Source organism: Saccopteryx bilineata, chromosome 4 (assembly GCF_036850765.1).
Source record: "Saccopteryx bilineata isolate mSacBil1 chromosome 4, mSacBil1_pri_phased_curated, whole genome shotgun sequence".
Taxonomy (NCBI): Eukaryota; Metazoa; Chordata; class Mammalia; order Chiroptera; family Emballonuridae; genus Saccopteryx; species Saccopteryx bilineata.
The window spans coordinates 195,296,332-195,321,983 of record NC_089493.1 but is presented as its reverse complement, the minus strand read 5'-3'; the positions used below and the strand labels follow the sequence as shown (position 1 = coordinate 195,321,983).

At 46.9% G+C, this 25,652-nt stretch overlaps 1 protein-coding gene across 4 annotated transcripts; it reads left to right on the top strand.

The window, feature by feature from the left end:
• The first annotated feature begins 13 nt into the window (after window positions 1–13).
• Window positions 14–22,617, top strand: PMS2 (PMS1 homolog 2, mismatch repair system component). 4 transcript variants are annotated; one of them, XM_066273366.1, is made up of 16 exons: window positions 82–226; window positions 1,685–1,816; window positions 2,733–2,872; window positions 4,320–4,406; window positions 4,564–4,666; window positions 5,927–6,110; window positions 6,242–6,409; window positions 6,881–6,978; window positions 8,835–8,934; window positions 9,311–9,395; window positions 12,648–12,803; window positions 15,647–16,490; window positions 17,522–17,689; window positions 19,383–19,483; window positions 19,678–19,847; window positions 21,576–22,617. In XM_066273366.1, exons 1-16 carry the CDS (start codon window positions 204–206, stop codon window positions 21,717–21,719), a joined length of 2,703 nt encoding a protein of 900 aa, XP_066129463.1. In that variant the 5' UTR covers window positions 82–203; the 3' UTR covers window positions 21,720–22,617. The 4 variants fall into 4 exon arrangements, with proteins under 4 accessions (XP_066129461.1, XP_066129463.1, XP_066129462.1 ...); XM_066273365.1 differs by having other exon boundaries at window positions 1,685–1,842; window positions 2,738–2,872; XM_066273364.1 differs by lacking the exon at window positions 1,685–1,816 and having other exon boundaries at window positions 14–226; window positions 2,738–2,872.
• The last annotated feature ends 3,035 nt before the right edge of the window (window positions 22,618–25,652 follow it).

The window sequence follows — 25,652 nt, the reverse complement described above, 5'->3', positions numbered from 1 at the left end:
GGCCGCAGGGTCAGTGACGTCATGACCCGACCTTTGAGACTACCAATCAGCGAGAAGGAGATGGGAGCATCGGTTTCCGCCCCGTGCGGAAAGGGCGGGTCACGGTTTCGAAAGCAGCCAATGGGCGGCCCGGAAGCCGGGCGTCTGCGGGGAGCGGGGGCGAGAACTGACGCGAGTCTGGAGGCGGCTCACGGTCTTCATCCATGGAGCAGGATGAAGGGCCGAGGTGAGTGGTGCTTGAGGTCTCCCCTCGCGGTCTCCTTCTCTAAGGTGTCTGGCGGGCCTGCGGCAATGCGGTCGGGTTCGCGGAGGATCAGCAGGCTCCCGGGCAGGCAGAGCCCAGACGCTGCCTCACGTCCGTGCACCTGACGCCGAGCGTGAAATCCCAGTCGACTGTATTCGTTTTTTTTTTTCTTTTTTCTTTACAGAGACAGAGAGAGAATCAGAAAGAGGGACAGACAGACAGGAACGGAGAGAGATGAGAAGCATCAACCATCAGTTTCTTGTTGGGACACCTTAGTTTATTGATTGCTTTCTTTTTTTTTTATAGGAGAGAGATGAGAAGCATCAATCATCAGTTTCTTGTTGGGACACCTTAGTTTATTGATTGCTTTCTTTTTTTTTTTTTTATAGAGTCAGAGAGAGAGACAGACAGGGACAGACAGACAGGAATGGAGAGAGATGAGAAACATCAATCATCGGTTTTCCGTTGCGACACCTTGGTTCATTGATTGCTTTCTCATATGTGCCTTGACCTCGGGCCTTCAGCAGACTGAGTAACCCCTTGCTCGAGCCAGCAACCTTGGGTCCAAGCTGGCGACCTCGGGTTTCGAACTTGGGTCCTCCGCATCCCAGTTCGACCCTTTATCCACTGCGCCATCGCCTGGTCAGGCATCGTTTTTGTTTTTGTTAACCTGGTTTCTGTCTTTTTAGAAAAACAAAACAAAAGAAGGTTATTTATGGTGGCTTCATGGCACGTGCTAATTTGCATTGCCGCGGTTTTAAAAATGCACAATTTCTCCATCTCCTTGAGAAGGCGATTACTGGCTGGTGAGCTGCTCCGAATCCGGGGTCGCTAATCCTCCATCGACTGGTTCTGTGCGTTCGGGGTCAGATTTCTGAACCCCAGATTCGCCGTGTTGACGTGTTTTTATCCCCACAACCCCAGGATAGATAGCAGAAATGGGCCTGTGTGGCCTGCGGCTGAAGTGGTCTTTTACAGCCAAGCTATCCAGCCGTGTACTAGAAATCGCTAAGTTAACGGGTACACCTGGGCTGCCTTCGTGGGATGAGCAGGGGTTTGCACGATAGGAAGAGGGAGAGGGCAGCCGTAGACGGAGACACCGAAGAGACAAGGGGCGGTGTCTAAAAGAGCTCGTGATTGTCAGGGGACAGTTGTTTGCTGTGACTACAGTGTTAGGAGAATTGTGGAAGGGAGGAACTGGAGAGATTGAGAAAATAAAGTAGACTGGGTCCAGTTAGGACGAGATTTTAAACTTCATATAGCAGACAGTGGGGCGCTAGGAAGGTTTTCAGCAGAAAAATTATTTGACCAGATTGGTGCTTTCTAGGGTAACCGGTGGTAGGTAGTAGCATAGAGGATGGATCGGCGTAAGGAGGAAGTGGAGACAAACCAATTGGAGAACTCTTTAAAAAAAAAATTTATTTTATTTATTCACTTTAGAAAGCAGAGAGAGAAGGGGGAGGAGCAGGAAGCATCAACTCCCGTGTGTGCCTTGACCAGGCAAGCCCAGGGCTTCGAACCGGTGACCTCAGCATTCCAGGACACTTTATCCACTGCGCCACCACACCACAGGTCAGGCAGGAAAACTCTTAAAGCAGGTACAGCCAGAACTTTGAGGGCCTTTGCTTCTGCAGCGATTGGCATCCTAGATTTGGAGAGGGGAGTCTAAGGCTACTCTGGGAATAGTTTTAAAAACTGGCACCCAGTTTCTGAGATTTTTTTTTTTTTTTTGTATTGTTCTGAAGCTGGAAACGAGGAGAGACAGTCAGACAGACTCCCGCATGCGCCCGACCCGGTTCCACCCGGCACGCCCACCAGGGGCGAAGCTCTGCCCACCAGGGGGCGATGCTCTGCCCCTCTGGGGCGTCGCTCTGCCGAGACCAGAGCCACTCTAGCACCTGGGGCAGAGGCCAAGGAGCCATCCCCAGCGCCCGGGCCATCTTTGCTCCAATGGAGCCTTAGCTGTGGGAGGGGAAGAGAGAGACAGAGAGGAAGGGGGGGGGTTGGAGAAGCAAATGGGCGCTTCTCCTATGTGCCCTGGCCAGGAATCGAACCCGGGTCCCCCGCATGCCAGGCCGACGCTCTACCGCTGTGCCAACCGGCCAGGGCCTCTGAGATGGTTTTGACGGAAGCCATGTCTATTTCCCACCCTACTCTTGGTTTTTCTAATTGTGTGAAAATTGTTGCTTTTACTTTTCAAGAAAGAAGGTACAGTTGTTGCAAGATTAGTGTCTCATAGCTTGAGGGATACATGTGTCTCCTCTGTGTAGATCTCAGAATAATTAGATTTTTAAAAATATGGCATTCGAAGTATCCAGCCAAGATTTTTTTGACAAATGTTTAAGAATTGTAGAATATTTAACATCAATGAATATAATAAATGAACACGTTAGGCCCATTGACTATTAACAAATGAATCACTTCCTACAGTGGATGGAAAAATATATAAATGCATACTTGCTTTGTTTCTTGTAACTGGTTTCTTCAGTACAGAACTTGCTAAGACCATCAAACCCATTGATCGGAGGTCGGTCCATCAGATTTGTTCCGGGCAAGTGGTACTGAGTCTAAGCTCTGCTGTGAAGGAGTTGGTAGAAAATAGTGTGGATGCCAAGGCCACTAATATAGGTAAGTTTGGGATTTATAAACTGCAAGAAATAGTTTATGCTATTTTTTTTTAAATGTATCCAGCTGGACCCCACCAACTTGATACTTTTTTTTTTTTTTTTCATTTTTCTGAAGCTGGAAATGGGGAGGCAGTCAGACAGACTCCCGCATGCACCCGACCGGGATCCACCCGGCACGCCCACCAGGGGGCGACACTGCCCCTCTGGGGAGTTGCTCCGTTTAGTCCAGGTCCAGAGCCATTCTAGCGCCTGAGGCAGAGGCCACAGACCCATCCCCAGCGCCCGGGCCATCTTTGCTCCAATGGAGCCTCGCTGCGGGAGGGGAAGAGAGAGACAGAGAGGAAGGAGAGGGGGAGGGGTGGAGAGGCAAATGGGCGCCTCTCCTGTGTGCCCTGGCCGGGAATCGGACCCAGGACTCCTGCACGCCAGGCCGACGCTCTACCGCTGTGCCAACCGGCCAGGGCCAGTTTATGCTATTTTATACAAGCAGTATTTATTTCTGTAATAAGACACTCAAGTTTGATATTCTGAGAAATTATTATATTTTAACTTAAATTTATAGCCCTGGCCTGTTGGCTCAGTGGATAGAGCATTGGCCTGGTGTATGGACATCCTGGGTTTGATTCCTGGTCAGGGCACACAGGAGAAGCAACCATCTGCTTCTCTCCCTTTCCTCTCCCCCTTCTCTCCCTCTTCCTCTCCTGCAGCCAGTGGCTTGATATGTTTGAACATTGGCCCCAGGCACTGAGGATTGCTCAGCTGGTCCAAGTGTCTACCTCACGCACTAAAAATAGCTTGGTTGATTTGAGCATTGGCCCCAGATGGGTTGCTGGGTGAATCCCAGTCAGGCCATATGTGGCAGTCTGCCGCACTATCTCCTCTCTTCCAACCTAAAAAATAAAACAAAACTTAAATTTAGTTATTTAATTTACTTAATAAATTACTATGTGCCTAGTTCTTAGCTAGGTGGTAGTAATAATAATTAACTTTTATAGGCAGACATTGTGCTAGAACTCTGGGTGGTATACCTTATTTAATCTGCAGAATAGCCTTATGAGGTAGGAATTACTACTATTGTTATGCTATTTATTTTACAAATGAGGAAATTAAGGCACGGGGAATTTACTTTTTTTGTGGTTATCCAGCCACTAAAATATGACCCCAGGAAATCTGATTCCATGGCCTATTCTCTTTAATGGGTAGGTTAAAATGATCTTTTTTAAAGAAAGAAAGAGAGAAAGGAAGAAAATAAAATAGAACTATTTTAGTAGGGCTAGTTAAGTAGCCAAGAAGGACTTCAAAAAATAAAACCTACAAAATGACAAGAATGCATTTAAATGAATGCAGTTATGACTCAAATTTGCATTATGTAAGTTATAAATATGATCAATGTAAAGGCTTTTCACATGGATCAATTCTTTGCGAAATAAATATTTTAACCTTTTTAGATCTGAGGCTTAAGGACTATGGGGTGGAGCTCATTGAAGTGTCAGACAATGGATGCGGTGTAGAAGAAGAAAACTTTGAAGGCTTAAGTAAGTTGAATTTTTCTAACCCTGTTCTAAAGTACTTGGCCAAAGTATTTCAGATTTTTGAGCAAACTCAAAAACAGCCTTTCAAACCCAGTTACGTGTATGTGTATTGCTATAGCCCTTGAGATACCCTGAACCTGACTTTGCACCTCTCTTTCAGCTCTGAAGCACCACACCTCTAAGATTCAAGAGTTTGCTGACCTAACTCAGGTCGAAACTTTTGGCTTCCGGGGGGAAGCGCTGAGCTCCCTTTGTGCACTGAGGTGATGCAATGTTTTTATTCTCTAACTTGGACTCCTTTTAAAAAAAATAAAAACCTCTCTAAAAATTGAGAAGTACGATTAGAATCATGATTGGTTTACACCTTTCCATTGGATGTCTCAACTTTTCATTTCTGCATTCTGTTTTATCTTAACTACCAATCTAAGTGGCAGTGCCTCTGAACTGTAAGCAATGAATGAACGAGTGAAACGAAGCAAATAGTATTGTAGAAAAAATTGTTACCCTTATTAAAGCAGCGACTTCTCCATTTTAAACTAAAATAGAGATGATAAATTATAGATGCCATTGGTTTTAGTTTATTTCAATTTTTAAGGGAAAAATTTTTTTTAAAAGACTTTATTTATTTTTAAAGAGAGAGAGAGATGGGAGAGAGGAGCAGGAGACCTCCGGGCCCTATGTGCCTTGACTAGGGAAGCCCGGGGTTTTAAACTGGTGACCTCAAGCTTTCCAGGTCAATACTTGATTAGGGCCTGACCAGGCGGTGGCGCAGTGGATAGAGCGTTGAACTGGAATGCCAAGGTTCGAGACCCTGAGGTCGCCAGCTTGAGCATGGGCTCATCTGGCTTGAGCAAAATAAAAAAAATGCTCACCAGCTTAGACCCAAGGTTGCTGGGGCTCAAGCAAGGGGTTACTCAGTCTGCTGAAGGCCCGCAGTCAAGGCACATATGAGAAAGCAATCAATGAACAACTAAGGTGTCGCAATGAAAAACTGATGATTGATGCTTCTCATCGCTCTTCATTCCTGTCTGTCCCTATCTATCCCTCTCTCTGACTCTCTCTCTGTCCCTGTAAAGACAAAAAAAATACTTGATTAGGGAAAAGATTGAACAAGTATTTATTTAATTATACAACAGGTTTTAAGATTTTGTAAATAATTATACATTTGACTATAATATCTTTTGGATCCTTTTAAAATTTTGTTAGAACATTGGTAACAAAACAAATAAATTTCTATTTGTGAATAGGTAAGTTTTGAGATCTTTTACTGTTTTGCAGGTCAAGCAAGAGAAAAATACCAAAGCTTTTATAAAAACCAAGCATTTACAGAACTCTGTCTTGCTGTCTGTTAGGCACCAAAATTTAGTGGTTTTGATGATGCCTCACGCATTGAAACTCATGATTATCTCAGTGGGATCGTAATCCCTTATGAGAGTGTTGAGGGAACTGAAATGAGAGAGTGAGGGTGTGAAGTCCAGCACCCGTGAGTCTGGCTGACGGTGCCACCTGGCGTTCTCTTCCAGTGATGTCACCATTTCTACCTGCCACTCCTCTGCCAGCGTCGGGACTCGGCTGGTGTTTGATCACAATGGGAAAATCATCCAGAAAACCCCACACCCACGGCCTAGAGGGACAACGGTCAGCGTCCAGCAGTTGTTTTACACACTGCCTGTGCGCCATAAGGAGTTTCAAAGGAATATTAAAAAGGTGAGGCCAGTTCCGGATCCCAGCTTCCGGAAGCATCGAGCCGTAGCGCACACCCACAGCAAAGACCTGCTGGAGGGCTGTCGTCTCCGCCTGTTCTCTTGTGGCGTCTCACACCCGTGCTTTTTAAACAGGAGTTTGCCAAAATGGTTCATGTCCTCCATGCATACTGCATCATCCCCTTGGGCATCCGTGTAAGCTGCACCAACCAGGTGGGACAGGGAAAACGGCAGCCGGTGGTGGGCACAGGTGGCAGCTGCAGCGTCAAGGACAATCTCGGATCTGTGTTTGGGCAGAAGCAGGTAGTGGCGCCAGTTTATGTAAGAACATCTTCCCGCTCGAGTGATTCTGGCGGGTTTCTGTTGTCCATTCCAATGGAATAGAGAATAAAATCCAAGAATTGATTTTTTTATTAGGGACCTGTCAAGAAAATAATGTTGAGTTTTGGGATATTTTGTTTTACTCTTGTCTCTACAAGTTATTATTATTATTATAAAATAATACTTGGACTTGTATTTGTATGAATAAAGACAAAGTACTGTGGGCAGTAAGTAGATTGATTATGGGTAAGTGGGAGCTACGTATCTTTCTCCATTTCATCTTTCTAGAGAAAAATCAAAACTATTCTAGTGCTGCCAAAGCAGCTGTCGAGATTCTTGGTGCTCTTACGTGTGGTTAGCTGACAATAAGGAAAACACGGACGCCCTCGCATCTCCTTCGGGAGGTCAGGGCCGCTCTGCTGGGAAGTGACTTGGGATCTCTGTCTTTCTCAGTTGCAGAGCCTCGTTCCGTTTGTCCAGCTGCCCCCGAGTGACACCGTCTGCGAGGAGTTCGGGCTGAGCTGCTCCGACTCTCTGCATAATCTCTTTGGGTGAGTAGATTGCCACCAGGAAAAGGACAGTCTTTCTTGAGTTTTTTTTTATTTTTTATTTATTTATTTATTTTGTATTTTTCTGAAGTTGGAAACAGGGAGAGACAGTCAGACAGACTCCCGCATGCGCCCGACCGGGATCCACCCGGCACGGCCACCAGGGGTGACGCTCTGCCCACCAGGGGGCGACGCTCTGCCCCTCCGGGGCGTCGCTCTGCCACGACCAGAGCCACTCTAGCGCCTGGGGCAGAGGTCAAGGAGCCATCCCCAGCACCCGGGCCATCTTTGCTCCATTGGAGCCTTGGCTGCGGGAGGGGAAGAGAGAGACAGAGAGGAAGGAGGGGGGGGGGGTGGAGAAGCAAATGGGCGCTTCTCCTATGTGCCCTGGCCGGGAATCGAACCTGAGTCCCCTGCACGCCAGGCCGACGCTCTACCACTGAGCCAACCGGCCAGGGCAAGTTTTTTGTTTTTAAAAATAGTGATTTAAAGGCTTTTAGTTTAGTTTTGTTTATTTGTTTTTTGCCATTATAAACCTCTAAGCAGTATTACTCCTGAGAAAGAATTTATATAAAGGAGTCAGTTACTTAATTCAAACAATATTCTGGGTAACTGGTACGTTTCAGGGAGTTTTCTATTGAATTAGTCTTTGAAGCAAAGGTTGTGTTTAGTGAACAATTAGAAAAACTTTTATAAGTTATTTTATGTATAAAGTCTCACTTCATTGGGACCTGGCAGAGAACAGTAGAGGCTGTTTCCTTTCATTCTTGCCTCACTGGAGTCCAGTCCAGCATGATTGCTTTTAGTGTAAGAAAAATAGACTTTTTTTTTTTTTTAAGTGAGAGGAAGGGAGATAGATAGACTCCTGCATGTGCCCCTACTGGGGCCATGTCTGGGGCCAATGCTAGAGTCAACTGAGCTATCCTCAGCGCCTGAGGCTGACGCTTGACCAACTGAGCTATTCTTAGTGTCTGGGGCCAATGCTTGAACCAATTGAGCCACTGGCTGTGAGAGGGGAAGAGAGAGAGAAGATGGAGAAGGAGGGGAAGAGAGAGAGAAGGTGGAGAAGGAGGGGAAGAGAAGCAGATGGTCGTTTCTCATGTGCCTTGACCTGAGATCAAACCCGGGACGTCTACACGCTGGGCTGGCTCTCTATCCACTTAGCCAACTGGCCAGGGCCTAAGGAATCTTTCTTATGGAAATACAGATGTCTCTGAGGTTAATCTCAGGCGGAATGAACACCTTACCAGCTCCTTAGTAGATAGAAGTGTGCTGACAGAACAGATTTTAATGTTTATTTTATGGATTTTTTTTTAAAGGAAGAGGAAGTAGGAGAGAGACAGGAACATTGATCTGTCCCTGTATGGGCCCCGACTGGGGATAATCTGCACTTTAGGACGATGCTCTAACCAACTGAGTTATCCAGCCAGGGCCTGAACGGATTTGTAAAGGGCAGGGAATGTGGGGAGAGATCCTGGTGACAAGCAGTCGAATTCCTTGGGCCACTGGTGGGGACAGCACAAAGGTTCTACAATGTGAGTTTGCAGTGAGGCCCACTCCTTGTGTCCAGGACCTAACAGGGAAGGTCAGAGGAGAGCTGAAGCAAGTGATGCTGACCCCACGGCATTCCCTGCAGCAGGTTTGCCCTGGGAGAGCACTAGCGCCTCTCTCAGAAGGCCTGTGGTCTTGTTACGATTCACCAGCGCGGAACACAGATGCATATTCACTGAAATGTTGGTACTTAGCAGGCCACCAGGTATTTTGTTTTTTATTTCTTTTTTTACTTTAAGAATGTGCCATATCATACGTGTTTCTAATCCTTTTCACTCTGGACTCCTGCCCTCGTTCACACTGAATAGCATCTCGGGCTTCATTTCCCACTGTACTCATGGTGTTGGACGGAGTTCAATGGACAGACAATTCTTTTTTATCAATTGGCGGCCTTGTGACCTAGCAAAGGTATTTAATTTTTTTGTGTGTAACTTTTTTTTCAAGTCATGTACATTTCTATGAACATTTGAATGTGTTTTATGAGTATTTCAACTGTATCTGTGTTGTTTGGAGTGTCTTCAAGAGCGTCTGTAGATTGGAAAATAGTCAGTCTTAGGAATCTGTAATGGAGGGGCACAAGGAATATTTTTTGGGTGATGGATGTATTCATTATCTTGATTACAAAACTTACCAAATTGTACACTTTATGTGTAATTTATTGAAGGCCAGTTATACCCCATGAAAGCTGTTAAAAATGTTTCCCTTTAGAGATTGGTTAGAATAGCATTTGTTAACAACTTTGGGGGAAGGTAACACTCTTTCCTTATCTTTGTTTTGTTTGTAGGTTTCCAGACTTGTGAATGAGGTCTATCACATGTATAACAGACATCAATACCCCTTTGTTGTACTTAACATTTCTGTTGATGCCGGTAAGTGCCACCAACATTTCAGTAAAATCTGTAACTTAACTCCTAAAAGAATAAAGTGAAACTATGAAGCTCTGATGTGATAGGAAACAGACTCTTGTAGTAATAATTAACGGCCATGCATTTTATTTTTTTTAATGTAATTGATGATTTTCTTTTTTTTCTTTTTTTTCTTTTTTTTTTTTACAGAGACAGAGAGTCAGGGACAGATAGACAGGAACGGAGAGATGAGAAGCATCAATCATTAGTTTTTCGTTGCGCATTGCAACACCTTAGTTGTTCATTGATTGCTTTCTCATATGTGCCTTGACCGTGAGCCTTCAGCAGACCAAGCAACTCCTTGCTCGAGCCAGCGACCTTGGGTCCAAGCTGGTGGGCTTTTGCTCAAACCAGATGAGCCCGTGCTCAAGCTGGCGACCTTGGGGTCTCGAACCTGGGTCTTCCACATCCCAGTCTGACGCTCTATCCACTGCGCCACCGCCTGGTCAGGCACATTTTATTTTTTTTTAGACTTTTGATTTTACTTTATAGACTTGTATTTATATATATATATATATATATATATATATATATATATATATACACACACACACACACACACACAGATTTTTTTTCTACTTGAAACTATGTTAAATGTATTAGAAAACTGTGACTCTTTTATCTCAACCAAGGGAGAATGTGGACTAAATGTTCTATCTGATTTTAATAATAATTCATTTCATATTTTTCTTTTGATTGATAAAGTTCCGGCTTATTGTTTTCCGGTATTTTTTCTGGGTGCTTAGAAATACATATGTGTCCACCTTGAAAAATATGTCATGATCTATAGATCTGCCCCTGTCCTTCGGGGTGAGAAAAGAGTTCTGGGTAGCGCTCTTTATTTTTAGATGTGAACATTTTCCTTTCCATGTCATTAAAATTATTCAGAAACATTATTTTAATAGTTACATTCATTATATTCCAGTGGATAAATATTTCCTAATTAAAAAAAATTTTTTAATTGTTATGTAATAATTGAGAGAGAGACACAGACACATTCATTTGTTGTTTCACTTATTTATGCATTCATTGGTTGGTTCTTGTCTGTGCCCTGACTGGGGATCAAAGCCGCAACTCTGTATCAGGATGATACTCTAACCAACTGAGCTATGTGTCCAGGGCAAGGATATATCTTTTTTTAATTTTTTAATTTTTTTAAAGAGACAGAATCAGAAAGACGGACTGATAGGGGCAGGCAGACAGGAAGGGAGAGAGATGAGAAGCATCAACTATTCATTGCGGTACCTTAGTTATTCATTGATTGCTTTCTCATATGTGCCTTGACCGGGTGCTCCAGCAGAGCGAGTGAGCCCTTGCTCAAGCCAGCAACCTTGGGCTCAAGCCAGTGACCTTGGGCTTCAAGCCAGTGACCTTTGGACTTAAGCCAATGACCATGGGGTCATGTCTATGATCCCATGCTCAAACTAGCGACCCTCCACTCAAGCTGGGGAGCCCACACTCACGCCGGTGACCTTGGGGTTTCAAACCTGGGTCCTTCATGTTCCAGTCCAACATTCTATCCACTGCACCACCGCCTGTTTAGGCAGGATATATCTTAATTCTAAACTTTTTTATTTCAATTTTTATATATTTAAGCAGAATCCTTATAATTAAACCACTTATATACTGATTGTTTCTTTAAGGTAAATTCCTAGAATTAGAATCACTACATTAGTGGATATGACTGTGATGTACCAATTTCCACATCTATCAACATGTATTAGGCATTATAATTTTTAATGAAATTCTGTCGGTATTAAAATGACATCTTACTTGAGTTCTAATCCTTACATACTTTGTCTATTTAAAAAATTGTTCTTAGCCCTGGCCGGTTGGCTCAGCGGTAGAGCATTGGCCTAGTGTGCGGAGGACCCGGGTTCGATTCCGGCCAGGGCACACAGGAGAAGCGCCCATTTGCTTCTCCACCCCTCCGCCGCGCTTTCCCTCTCTGTCTCTCTCTTCCCCTCCCGCAGCCAGGGCTCCGTTGGAGCAAGGATGGCCCGGGCGCTGGGGATGGCTCTGTGGCCTCTGCCCCAGGCGCTAGAGTGGCTCTGGTCGCAACATGGCGACGCCCAGGATGGGCAGAGCATCGCCCCCTGGTGGGCAGAGCGTCGCCCTTGGTGGGCGTGCCGGGTGGATCCCGGTCGGGCGCATGCGGGAGTCTGTCTGGCTGTCTCTCCCTGTTTCCAGCTTCAGAAGAATGAAAAAAAATAAAATAAAATAAAAAATTGTTCTTGGCCCTGGATGGATGGCTCAGCGGTAGAGCGTCGGCCCGGCATGTGGAAGTTCCAGGTTCGATTCCCAGCTAGGGCACACAGGAGAAGTGCCCATCTGCTTCTCTACCCCTCCCCCTCTCCTTTCTATCTCTGTCTTCTCTTCTCGCAGCCAAGGCTCCATTGGAGCAAAGTTGGACCAGGCGCCAGGCGCTGAGGATGGCTCCATGGCCTCAGCCTCAGGCACTAGAATGGCTCTGGTTGCAACAGAGCAACGCCCCAGATGGGCAGAGCATCGCCCCCTGGTGGGCATGCCGGGTGGATTCCAGTCAGGTGCATGCGGGAGTCTGTCTCTCTGCCTCCCCGCTTCTCACTTCAGAAAAATTAAAAAAAATATATTGTTCTTCTTTTCCTTGTTTATTTGAAAGAGTGAATTATCTTATAGTTTATGATGAGTAGTCTGGACACCATCATGTTTCGTTTCGTTTCTTTTTTTTTTTTTTTGTATTTTTCTGAAGCTGGAAATGGAGAGAGACAGCCAGACAGACTCCCACATGCGCCCGACCGGATCCACCCGGCATGCCCACCAGGGGCGATGCTCTTGCCCACCAGGGGGTGATGCTGTGCCCCTCCGGGGCGTCGCTCTGCCGAGACCAGAGCCACTCTAGCACCTGGGGCAGAGGCCAAGGAGCCATCCCCAGCGCCCAGGCCATCTTTGCTCCAGTGGAGCCTTGGCTGCGGGAGGGGAAGAGAGAGACAGAGAGGATGGAGGGGGGGAGGTGGAGAAGCAAATGGGCACTTCTCCTGTGTGCCCTGGCCGGGAATCGAACCCAGGTCCCCTGCATGCCAGGCCGACGCTCTACCACTAAGCCAACTGGCCAGGGCCACCATCATGTTTCTAATAGTACTTTTGGTCTGCAGAAGTGAATAAAAGGTAAGTGGAGAAATCTCTATTGTTAAAGTGAATTTAAACACACTAAGTGTCCTTTCTTTTTTGCTTTAGGATGTGTTGATATCAATGTTACTCCAGATAAAAGGCAGATTTTTCTACAAGAGGAGAAACTTTTGTTGGCAGTTTTAAAGACGTCTCTGATAGGAATGTTCGATGGTGATGTCAACAAACTTAATGTCCGTCAGCAACCACTGCTGGATGTCGAGGGTAAAAAAAAAAACTACAAGTATCAGCTTCTAAGACACAATCATTGTGATATTTCCCTTAGTATTTTCAGATACAAAGTAAACTCTCCTTTTCAAGAGAGAAAAGATGTATCTCAGAAGTAATCTATTTACAAAGAACATAAACACCACATTTATTACACAGGGATGTGTTCTTAACCAGGACTCAGCTGATTGCTGCAAGCCTGTTAATTTGCAGAGTTCTGAGAAAGTTGATTTTGACAATCTTTGCCCATTTTCTCATTCCTTTTTGGGAGGAGGGAGTTGGAGGCCCTTACTCTGCCGGTTCCTCACGTCCCAGAACTGATCTGACATCTGTAATAATGTGCATAATCATCTTCCTACCTGATCAAAATTTATCAGCCATTTCTTGTGTGTGTGTGTGTGGCAGAGAGTCAGAGAAAGGGACAGACAGATAGGAAGGGACAGAGATGAGAAACATCAATTCTTCGTTGTGGCTCCTTAGTTGTTCATTGATTGATTTCTCATATGTGCTGACCGGGGGGCTACAGCAGACCGAGTGACCCCTTGCTTGAGCCAGCAACCTTGGGCTCAAGCTGGTGACCTCGGGGTCTCGAACCTGGGTCCTCTGCATTCCAGTCTGATGCTCTATCCACTGCGCCACCACCTGGTCAGGCTATCAGCCATTTCTTGAAGCAGTTAGTTTTATTCTTTTTTTTTTTACAGAGACAGAGACAGAGAGAGAGTCAGAGAGAGGGATAGTTAGGGACAGACGGGAACAGAGAGAGATGAGAAGCATCAATCATTAGTTTTTTGTTGTAACACCTTAGCTGCTCATCGATTGCCCTCTCACACGTGCCTTGACCGTGAGCCTTCGGCAGACTGAGTAACCCCTTGTTCAAGCCAGCAACCTTGGGTCCAAGCTGGTGAGCCTTGCTCAAACCAGATGAGCCCACACTCAAGCTGGTGACCTCAGGGTCTCGAACTTGGGTCCTCCACATCCCAGTCCGACGCTCTATCCACTGCACCACCGCCTGGTCAGGCTAGTTTTATTTTCATTCGTATAAACCAAGTACGTCTGGGAGAGGGGCCAGACTTGAGCCCCTGCTGCCTCTGTGGACAGAAGGAACCGTTGACCGTCCCCCACTCTGATGACCAGCTTCCCTCCTTGGAGTGGACACTGTCTTTAAGCTAGCTGCCTGCACTCTCCATGTCTCTGTGTAAAGATAGAGGCAGTGGGTACCCATCACTCTGTCCTCAGAGGAGCAAAGGACCAGAGAGCTGGTCCAGAGGAAGCTGAAGCAGGGTCCACTGGAAAGCTGAGGTGACAGATGAGCACTGCTCCCTATGAGAGGAAGTTGTGGGTGCAGCTCTGCAAACTGAGGCTGGCAGGAGCCATAGATGGGCTGAGCGGAGGGGCGGGCACAGCTGCTCTGTCCTAATGTTTCCCGGCCCCCCAGGGTAGGGGCAGGTCTGTTCAGGAGATGCTGGGGTCAGCTCTCCTGGGTTGATTGACGGGAAGTTTAATAATAATCAGAGGATATGTGGAGGCATGCGGCCCCCCCAGGGGTGCAGTCGGAGAGGCGCCCAGAAACGCTGATGTTGCTGTGGCAGAGCTGTAGACTTGTGCCTGGTGGGTCCCACACGGTGGGTCCCACGTCTGCCCGGCCCTGCTCGGCATGGGTATCACGGGTGTGTATATGAGGGAGGGGAGGTAGCACACGTCTGTGTGAAGTCCGCTGGTGGTGGCCTCGGAACTCGCGCATAGACACTGCCAGAGAGGCCACCCCTTAAAGAGAAGCCAGTCGGCTTCTCTGTGACCTTCAATTAGCTGCTTTCCTGAACAACAGCGTTCCCACAGAGACCGACATGAGAACTGGCCTGGCTGACAAGTGTATCAGCCCCGAGGTCAAGAAGTAGCACCCGCAGAACCGCCTTACAACCCTTTCCACTCAGTGACCCCCGTGGTAGCCATTTTCCTGACTGTCACACCGTGGATTCGTGTGACCGGTTTTATTTGAAAACATCCAGTGTGTTCATTTTGGGGTGATTTCTTTCTTTCTTTCAATATTTTGCTTGTTAGAGATTTAGACAACTGTGGTGATGACCGGAGGGGACGGGGCATGGGAGGAGGTAGAAGAGGACACAGGCTAAGCGGTGGTGGAGGGAGACCTGCCCTGGGGTGCTGAACACACCATACAGTCTACAGAAGATGTGTTGGAGAACTGTACGCCTGAAATCTGGATCATTCTTTAACCGATGTCACCCCAGTAAATTCAATTAAAAAGAAAAAAATTAAAAATAGTTTGGGGAGCATAGGCAGACATCTGTAGCAGGAGAGGCCGAGCTGGGCCACGGTCCTGCGTGCGTTTAGATGCAGGGGGTCTCCCAGGGAGTTGACCAGAGCTGTGTGCCAGTCTCACTGTCACCAGCCACGTTGAAGCATTCCATCCGATCCTCAGCCTGGTGAGCATTTGTTCTTTAAATTCTACCCCTTCTGCCTGACCTGTGGTGGCGCAGTGGGATAAAGCGTCGACCTGGAACACTGAGGTTGCCGGTTCGAAACCTTGGGCTTGCCTGGTCAAGGCACATATGGGAGTTGATGCTTCCTGCTTCTCCCCCTTCTCTCTCTCTCACTCCTCTCTCTCTAAAAAATCAATAAATAAAATATTTAAAAAAAAAAAAATTCTACCCCTTCTGCTGAGCATTTGGCAGCATCATTTGAGATTTTAATTTGTATCTTTATGATTAACCTAGAACCTAGTTTCCTTATGTTTTGTCAATTTGGATCTTTTGTCACATAAAAGAATCCTCTAACCCACTTCAGTGCAGCCCTGACGCTCTCCTCTGTTCACATCTGCTTAGGTCATTTAATAAAAATGCACCCGGCAGAGATGGAGAAGCCTCCTCCAGGAAACCAGGGGACTCCCGCTGCGTCCCAGACACGAGGAGAAGAGAAAAGGGCAGTGACCGTGTCCAGGCTGAGGGAGGCCTTTTCTCTTCGTCACATAGCAGAGGGCAAGCCGCAGGGCCTGCCGTCCGTGGGACTGAGACAGCAGAGGAGTGTGCCATCGTCCAGGCCTGCAGACTCTCTCTGCCCCCCGGTGGCCAGCTTGGGGGCAGGCTCGTCCAGCCCTCTGCAAGGAGGGGTGAGTTCAGGTGACAGAGTGGAGGCAGAGAGGGACTCGGAGCGTGGCGGCACCTCGGCTGGCTCGGAGGAGGGGTTCGGCACCCCAGACGTGGGCAGTCGCTCCAGCAGTGACCAAGCAGCCAGCTCCCCTGAAGACAGGCTTCCACAAGAAAAGATGGAGTCATGCAAGAACCTTCCTGACACTGAACATTGTGTTTCAGACATGGAAGGCCGTTCAGACCAGGAAGGTACTGGATATAAGTTTAGAGTGTTGCCTCAGCCAACCAGTCTCTCAAACACCAAGCGTTTTAAAAAAGAAGGAATTCCTTTAGATTCTGACACCCTTCCAGCGTTGGTTAATATGCAGAACATGTCAGTGGCTCAGGTTGACGTAGCTGTTAAAATTCAGAAGAGCGTCGTGCCCCTTGACTTTTCTATGAGTTCTTTAGCTAAGCGCGTAAAGCAGTTACATCACCAAGAGCAGCAAAGAGAAGGCGAGCACAATTACAGGAAGTTCAGGGCAAAGATTTGTCCTGGAGAAAATCAAGCAGCAGAAGATGAACTAAGGAAAGAGATAAGGTAAGGGTTTTTCTTAGGAGTATTTTTGCTCGTTTTGGGAGAGGCTGCGGAGTGTGAGCCGAGGGCGGTCCTTCCAGAGTCTGCTTTTGCCCCTCTGAGTGTGTGTGCCCTGCCCTGGTGGCATCTCCTCTGGGTCGGGGCTGGGGCTCTGCCTTGGCACCGGCGTCTGGTGGTTTGGCCCCTGCTACCTGTCAGGGCGGCCCTGCCTGGGGTCTTCCCTGAACCATAGGCTTGTATCTCAAAATGTCAGAGGTTGAATTTTCCGGCAATTATGTTTATTTTAATGATTTTAGAGAAAGAGAAAGAGGAAGGGAGAGAAAGAGGAAGGGAGGAAACAAGAGCATTGAGTTGTTCCTGTATGTGCCCTAAGCAGGTATCGAACCAGCAACCTCTGCACTTAAGGATGATGCTTGAACCAGCGGAGCAGTTAGGCCAGGGCTTCCTGAAATTCTTAACTTTTATCTTTTTCAACTTTGTCTCACCATTTACTGAAATGTGCCAGCCACGCACACAGTATAGCTCGGTTATTACATTGAATTGACTACACTTTGAGTCTGGACCACAGGCTTTGCCCAATTTAGATGATAAATTCTTCAATGATGAGTTTTTATATCATGTAATTCCTCTGATACTCATAGTGCCTAGCTTACATTGAGAAAGGTCTTCAGGAAATACTTCCTTTCGAAAGTGTAGCTCCTGAAGGTGAACTTGGGTGTGATCCTGGGGATCGTGAAGTCGGCTGCAGGTGGGGAGAGCCAGTTCCTGCAGACACACGGACACATTCACACCGAATCACAGCACGTGTGGGCTTGCTGGGCCAGGACAGGTCGGTGCTCCAGGATACAGCGCCTGGCCCTGACCTTTGCATTCATTTAGCCCTCCAAAGGCGGAGTTAACTGCGATTTTAAAAATGGAGATTTGACCTAGTTCAGCAAGCATTTATTGATGGTCTTTTAGCGTGGTTCTTGAGTTTTTTTCATCAGAAAAACCACCCTTTAAAATGCCTCACAATGGACATTTTCTCCGTGCAGTAAAACAATGTTCGCAGAAATGGAAATCATTGGTCAGTTCAACTTGGGATTCATCATCACCAAGCTGGGCCCGGACATCTTCATTGTGGACCAGCACGCCACGGATGAGAAGTACAACTTCGAGATGCTGCAGCAGCACACTGTCCTCCAGGGCCAGAGGCTGATCACGTGGGTTCATTTCAGCGGTCGGAGTTGTCAGTGTTGTTTCACCTCCCATGTTTAAGCTCTGATAGCTTACGTGTGTGTCTATTTACATATATTTTTTTTGCCATAAGCTTTTCTACAGAAGATTTTTTTAATTAATTAATTTATTTATTTATTTTAGAGAGGAGAGGGAGAGACAGAGGGAGAGAGAGGAGAGACAGAGATAGAGAAGGGGGGGGGAGCTGGAAGCATCAACTCCCATATGTGCCTTGACCAGGCAAGCCCAGGGTTTCGAACTGGCGACCTCAGCATTTCCAGGTCGACATTTTATCCACTGCGCCACCACAGGTCAGGCTACAGAAGATTTTTATGCTTTTTTTTTTATAATGGTCATCCCTGCCATTTATTGAGTGCTTATTACGTGCCAGGCACGGCTGAAGCAGATTACATTCTTTAATTCATGTAGTTCTCACAGACCTATGTGGTAGTTCTTATTACCATCAACATTTCCCTGGTGAGAAAACTGAGGCACACAGAGTCTAACCAACTTGCTCAGGGGCACACAGTGACCTTGTTCTTGTGTCAGACCTTGTTCGCTATCACAAATGTCGATCGCTGCAGTTTATATTTATAGCACGTAGAGTTTATATGTTCGGAAGGGACAGTACTGCCTGTGTGTCTGTCCTCAGCTGTGGTAGATCATTGATCATTCCAGTGACTATGTAGTCCCTGCAGGTTCTCGCAGTTCTCTCTCCTCTGCCAGAGTGGATATTGGCAGCTGTCCGCATGGTGGTGTGACGGTGTGCTGCTTAAACCAGAAGTCTTCCCTTCAGCGAAGTTATTAGGATTTTCATTTAGGAAAGTAAAGTGCATGGAGAAATAAACTGATCCTGGCATGCAGAAACATACCACAGAACAGTCCCTCAGCTGGGAAAATACACCTGGGTTACAGTGTAGTCTGTTTCCTCTGGAATGCACTAATGGTGTCTATTTTCAGTCGAAGTAAAGGGTAATAGTCGAGACCTTTCATAAGCTACTGTGTAAGAATTCACTAGCGAAATCTTCCCGGACCCCCTCTCGCTCCAGGCCAAGACTCCCTTGCTCTCTGCTCTTAGGCCTTGCTATCTCTTCTTCCTGCTTCTCAGTGTGGTGTTACTGTCATTTCTTTGCCTGTCTGATTCCATGAGGCAGAGACTGGGGCTGCGTTTTTCTACCCTCCTGTCTTACTGAGCGCTGGGCAAATCCGGGAGGAGGAGGCAGCGTTGCTGATGGGAGATGGGGAGACAGCGCGGGCAGAGGAAGGGGCCGGCTGCAGAGCCAGTGCCACTTACTCTGTTTCCAAGTGCCAGTAATGTCCCAGCCCAGCTTTTCTCTCTGTCTTCATTCTGAGAGGAGGAACGCAGCATTTTTTATGTTGTATTTAAGAAGAGGGTTCAAAAATAAAAAAGATGAGGTCATTTGTGTGGGATGGCAGATTGAGGAAAAGCAAACTACTTTTGCACTTTATCTTCTGAAAGGAACTTTAAAGAAAGGAAAATCGAAAGGCAGTTCTCAAAGTTGTGTGACAGGGAAGGCGCATAGCTCAGTAAGTGTTGTTAGGTTCATTTTTTTTTTAATGACTTCAAGGACTCATGGTATTTTGTTTTAATTTCGTGCCTGCTATATAGCTAAATGTTTGACTTCAAGATAGGGTTTGACGCTCTCCTTTGTTATTCAGACCCCAGACTCTCAACCTAACTGCAGTCAACGAAGCTGTCCTGATAGAAAACCTGGAAATATTCAGAAAGAATGGCTTTGATTTTGTGATCGATAGAAGTGGTAAGTTCTTAATTCTAGCTGTAGCAAACATGTCCTTTTAGAGCTGGGAACGATCTTTGGGGTCACGTCGATGCATGAATTTTACCAGAGATAAAGACGGTGGCCCTCTCCTTCAAATGTTTATTACCATTAGCACTCAGACAAAACACATTTTTAAAATAATGATGTTTTCTCCCAAATTTTCATTCTTTTAGCTCCGGTCACTGAAAGGGCTAAGTTGATTTCCTTGCCAACTAGTAAAAACTGGACCTTCGGCCCCCAGGACATAGACGAACTGATCTTCATGCTGAGTGACAGCCCCGGGGTCATGTGCCGGCCCTCCCGGGTCCGGCAGATGTTCGCCTCCAGAGCCTGCCGGAAGTCGGTAAGGAAAGAGAGCTCATCTGTCAGGGTCCGGGGGCTCTGCTGGAGCTCCCAGTCCCCAGAACCCCTCAGGTCAGCCGCTGACCAGTCAGTGTTGATCCTGTGGCTGTCACTGCCGTGGGTCATTTTATGTATAGAGCCTCATCGCTGTCTGTCTGCGTAACGCCCCTCCACACATCCGTGTTCCCTTTGATCTCTAGCCCGTCGTCACTGCTGTTTCTCCATTTTCTTTAAGTGTAGTCTCTCTGAGCCTCGATCCCAGCGCAGGTAGCTGTCCATGCACGTTGTTTGCCTGTGGACCTTAAGGGTATTAACAGCATTAACAGATGGAGATCCACTGCTCCCCTGCCTCAGTGACACTGCGCGGTCACGCCGAGTCTGTGGGTCAGCAGGCGTTTGCCAGTGTGCCCCGTGAAGCATTGCACATCCATTCCCTGCTCAGCCTGGGACTGGAAAGTGGTCGCAGTGGCTGACAATTAGCCTGATGTCCAGGTGGAGTAAGAGAATCGCTCAGCTGACTTACTGGAAAGGCCAGGATGCGATTCCTTCGCTCATCCACCCAGTACTCCTTGAGCCCGTGCTGTGAGGCGGGCTTTCCTCGGCCGCCCCAGGGGACCGGGCTCCAGCTGTCTTGACCTTCCAGCCCCATCTGCAGACCAGTCACTTGAGTCTCCTTCCCATCTGAAGCCCTTTGTGCTCGTCCGTCCCTCTTCCTGGATTCCCTGGCTCTTGCCTGTCCCCAGGGCCTGAGCACCCGGCTGAAGTGGGCTCTCCCAGGCACTCGGGCACAGCACCCCTGGGTGACATTCGTCTTGTTTCTGTTAACTTGTCTGTCTACTGTGTTCCTCCAGCATGGCAGAACCCTGCCCTATATCCTGCCTCTGGGACTGTGCTGGTGGCTTGTCACCTCCTGCCACCAACCCTTGTTTCTCAGGGCCTCAGTTTCTCTGTGCTTACTGTGGCGTCTGCTCATCTCCCTGTTTCTGTCAAGTAGTGATATGTGCCGTGGACCAGAAGTAGGGCAAGGGCTGCAGAGGGATAGACAGGGAGGGCTGTTTCACTTCAAGGAGGCAGGGACGTTAGAGCAGAAGCTGGAAAGGAGAGGGAAAACGAGGCGTGCAGACATTGAAGGAGGTTCTCCCGGTAGAGGACACACCCAGTACCGAGGACATGAGGCAGATACTTGCTTCATGTGCTCATAGAGGAGGAGAGGTGCCCGTGTAGCTGGCGTGGGGGGAGGGACGGCTGTGTGCTGGCAGGTGCGGGCGGGAAGACCAGTGAGGGCCAAATCAGATGATGCATTGAGCTTTTATTTCCGTGAGGGGGAGGGTCGTGTAGAGGAGCCACGAGGTCACTGGCTGCTGAGTGGAGAACAGTGGGTGGTGGATGAGGTGCAAGAGGAAGCAGGGAGGCCGCTAGGAGGTCGCTGCAGTTGCCAAGGTGACGGGTGTGGGCGGTCCGCACAGAAATCGTTCTCGTGCTGTCGAGACTGGTTGGATTCTGGACAGGTGTGGGCATCTCAAGCGAAGGTGAAGAAGGGGCTGGATTTCACAGAAAGGTGGAGGCCAGGATATTAGAAGGAAGGGTTTTTTGGGGGGGAGATTTTTGAGGGAATGTTGTTCTTGAGTTGTAATCTTGTCTAGCCTTGTTTCAGAGAAAAAGATGGCTGCAGAATTGTTGTGCTAACCAAAACCCAGTAAAACTTGAAAACATTGTGTCTCATGTTCAGGTGATGATTGGAACTGCTCTCAATACAAGTGAGATGAAGAAACTCATCACCCATATGGGTGAGATGGACCATCCCTGGAACTGTCCCCACGGCAGGCCGACCATGAGACACATCGCTAATCTGGATGTCATTTCTCCAAACTGACATTTCTGACTATATGGAACTAGACAGTTTATTGCAGATTTTCCTGTTTTGAAAGGCAGGTTTTTGTTTTGTTTCCATTTCAAAATTATGTTGCTACTTTAAAAAAGAGTACCAAGGCCATTTAGAAATAATGCTGAAAACCTCTTGAACCATGTGGAGCACCGCTCCAGTGTTTTTGTTCTGGGTTTGTGTGTGTCCGTGTTGTGCATGTGTGTACACAGGCAAGAGCATGTTTTTTTCAAAAACAGGAAGAAGAGCCCTTGTGAGGTTACCCAGGCCTCTGCTCTGGCCCAGTGTATTTTAAGCTGCAACTTGAAACCCTTAATGGTGATTAAATTTGTAATGGTTTAATTTCATGAATTTAAAATTATGGTCCTTTTGCATTAGTGGTTCTCTACCCTGATGCATATTAAAATTTTAAAAAAGGAGTAATCTTACCTGATCAGGTGGTGGTGCAGTGGACAGAGTGTCAACCTGGGATGCTGAGGACTCAGATTTCGAAAACCCAAGTTTGCCAGTTTGAGCGCGGGCTTGTCTGGCTTGACCATGGGGTCTCCGTCTTGAGTGGGATCATAAACATGAACCCATGGTCTCTGGCTTGAGTCCAAGGTTGCTGGCTCAGCAAGGGTCCCCCGGACAAGGCAAGAATGAGAAAGCAATCAGTGAACAACTAAAGTGCTGCAACTGCTGAGTTGATGCTTCTCATTTCTCTCCCTTCCTGTCTGCTGTCTGTCTCTCTCTCTCTTAAAAAAAAACAAACAAAAAAACCCTGGAATTCTTTGCCCAGCTAGAAGAATAACCCAGGTGGGGCTGAGATCACAATTTTTAAATGTTCCCCTGTGCAGCCAGGACGTAAGACGCTGCTGTAGGCAAGGGGAAATAAAAAGTTTGGATTTGTCCATAATTCAATGCTGTGATGTGGTTTCCTTGGGATGTGAACTGCAAGATATCTAGTGACAGGCTCTGTGTGGTATTGCAGAGGAAGCCCTGTGTTTCGTCCATTTGAACTCTGCCAAAAATGCAAGTAAAAATGCTATCCATGAAGTTGGTGTAGCAGTGGTTGGCGCACAGTGGGGAGTGGAGGTACCCCCCGGTCTTACCCTCCCTGCCCAGATCACAGGCCTCCTGGGAGAGATGGCTTCCATTTGCAAACTTAGCGTTCCTTAGCTGTAACAATCCAGCCAAGAAATAATTATTACCACTTACTGTGTCAAGCACTATGCTGTTGTGCTTGTCTACAGGGTCTCATGTATTCTCCTGCACTCTGCAAATCGGGGTCTTCGATAAGCAGGCCTCCAGTGATGGCCGTGTCCTAATCCTAGAACCCTTGACTCGGGGGCTCTGCAGGGGTGATTAAGGAATGGGCTGAGAAATGGGGGACGGATCCTGGCTTGGCTAAGAGGCCCGCCCTAGCCCACGACTTAAATGTGGGGACCTCTCCCAGCTGCCAGAGAGATGCAAACTGTAGCACTCGCCCGGTAAAACAGACACTGGAGACGCTTGGAGAGTCTAAGACAAATCTTTATGGCCAAAAGAATTAGAGAACAAAACAAAGGAAAATAAACCTGCGCAGGGGTGGACTCTAATGGATAGTAACAAGAGCCACACCGAGCGCCTACAGTCTAGGGGTTTTTATAGCGTAGCAAGCAAGCAGTTCATACAGAAGCAAATTTGGCATTTAGCAATTGGCTCCCCTAAATTAAATTCTAGTCACGTGCCTTAGTAACCAGTCATACAGTTGAAAGCCCCAGCTGGAAATATCCCTATCTATCCCCTAGGATGTGGTTACATTTACTGTCTTAGGAGTTCTTGTGACTTCCTTATCTCAAGGACTCCTTAGCTCCTAACCATCCTGGGAGTCTAACGACTTCTCTATCTCAAGGACTCTTCAGCTCCTAGCCATCCTGGGAGTCTGGGCTCACCTGTTTACTGGACTAGTTCCTTTGAAGTTATTTCTAAAGCCTATTAATATATTTTATAGCTTTTATTCGAATGTCACATTTCCTCCTCTTCTTTGTCCTAGTTAAATCCTTAACTATAACGGAAAGCAGGTACTGGTTTAATACTGAACAACATACAAAAGAAAACTATTGCTACAATTCGGGTAAGAACCGCACTTTTAAGGGATTGTGGGGATCCGCTTCGACTCTCTATTTTGCTTCCTTCAAGCTCGGTTCTTGAGCTAACTTTACATGTGATAGATGAATCCAGTAAGGTTTTTCAGCTATTCTCACAGCCGTGGGCGTGCTGAACAGTACCTGGAACGGTCCTTGCCACCGAGCGTCAAGGTTCCCGCGACGGTGGTTAAGAATCCATACCCATTGTCCTGGCTCCGGTGGAGTTGGCAGTGGAAGTCCTTTGAGTTGGTCCTTCTGCTGGTCTCTAAGCGCCCGTACTTCTGCACGTATCAGTTGTAATGCCTGTAAGGACTTTAGAAAACTTTGATTAGAACCCTCAATTTCTTCCCTTGTTATTTGTGGAACCAAAGGAGTTGGTTGCCTATACATTAACTCATAAGGAGTCTATTTTCCTGTATAAGGTGTGTTTCGAACCCTATATAATGCAAAAGGGAGTAGCTCTACCCAGTTTTCGCCAGTCTCCTCTCTTAACTTAATTATAGTCTCTTTAAGGGTCCTATTCATCCTCTCGACTTGCCCTGAACTTTGAGGCCGATAAATGTAGTGTAATTTCCAATTGATCCCTAATCTTTTTGCCAATTCTTGTGATACTTTGGACACAAAAGCAGGTCCATTATCTGACCCTATAGCAATGGGAATGCCATATCGTGGAATGATTTCTCTTAAAAGTATTTTACAAACTGTTGAAGCAGTCTCTCCTTTTGTAGGAAAAGCCTCAGTCCATCCAGTAAAGGTGTCTATTAGAACAAGCAAATATTTGTAGCCTAATTTCCCTGGAGTCATTTCGGTAAAGTCTACTTCCTACAGCTCTCCAGGAGCTTTTCCTCGGTGCCTGATGAGAGGAGGTAATTTCTTATTGACAGCATTTACTTTGACACAGGCTTGACACCTAGACACAACAGAGTGTATGATATCTCTGATTTCTGCTCCCTCATAATATTTTCTTAATAGATGTTCTAGTTTTTGTTGTCCTAAGTGGGAGCTGCTATGTATTTCTTGAATTATTTGTCTTAACACTCCTTGTGGTAGGTATATGCTGTTGTCTGGTAATTCTATCTATCCCTGTTTACTTTTTTTACCCCCCTAGTTGCTCACCTTTCTCTTCTTCTTTAGGCTCATACCTCGGTTCTATTTGCAAAGTAGGGGGTGGGATGAGTAGCAGTTGGTTAACGTGTTCTTCCTCTTCTGCTGCATTCCGTGCCGCTCGATCAGCAAAGTGGTTTCCTTTTACTATAGGGGAATCCCCCTATACATTGATGTCCTTTGCAATGTATTATTGCCACCTTTTTAGGCAACCAAATGGCTTCTAATAAAGCTACAATTTCATTCTTATTTTTAATTTCTTTTCCTGCAGTAGTCAACAACCCACGCTCCCGGTAGATGGCGCCATGTACATGGGCAGTGGCAAAGGCATATCTACTGTCTGTATAGATGTTGGCACTTTTCCCTTCAGCAATTCTAAGGGCCTGTGTGAGTCCGATAAGCTCAGCCTGTTGTGCAGATGTGCCTTTAGGCAGTGCCTTTTTCCATAACACAGTATCTTGAGTGGTCACTGCGGTTCCAGCATACCTTTGCCCATCCCGAACATAGCTACTTCCATCTGTGAACAGGGTTAAATCTACCTTCTCATAGGCCTGATCCCGTAGATCTGGTCTGGCTCCTGTAATGCTATCTAATACTTGTCTACAGTCATGGATCACCGATGAGTCTGGCAACGGGAGCAATGTAGCAGGATTCAAAGCCGTTGTTTTCAAAAATTGTATTGCGGGGGGGTTCAGCAACTGTGCCTGATACT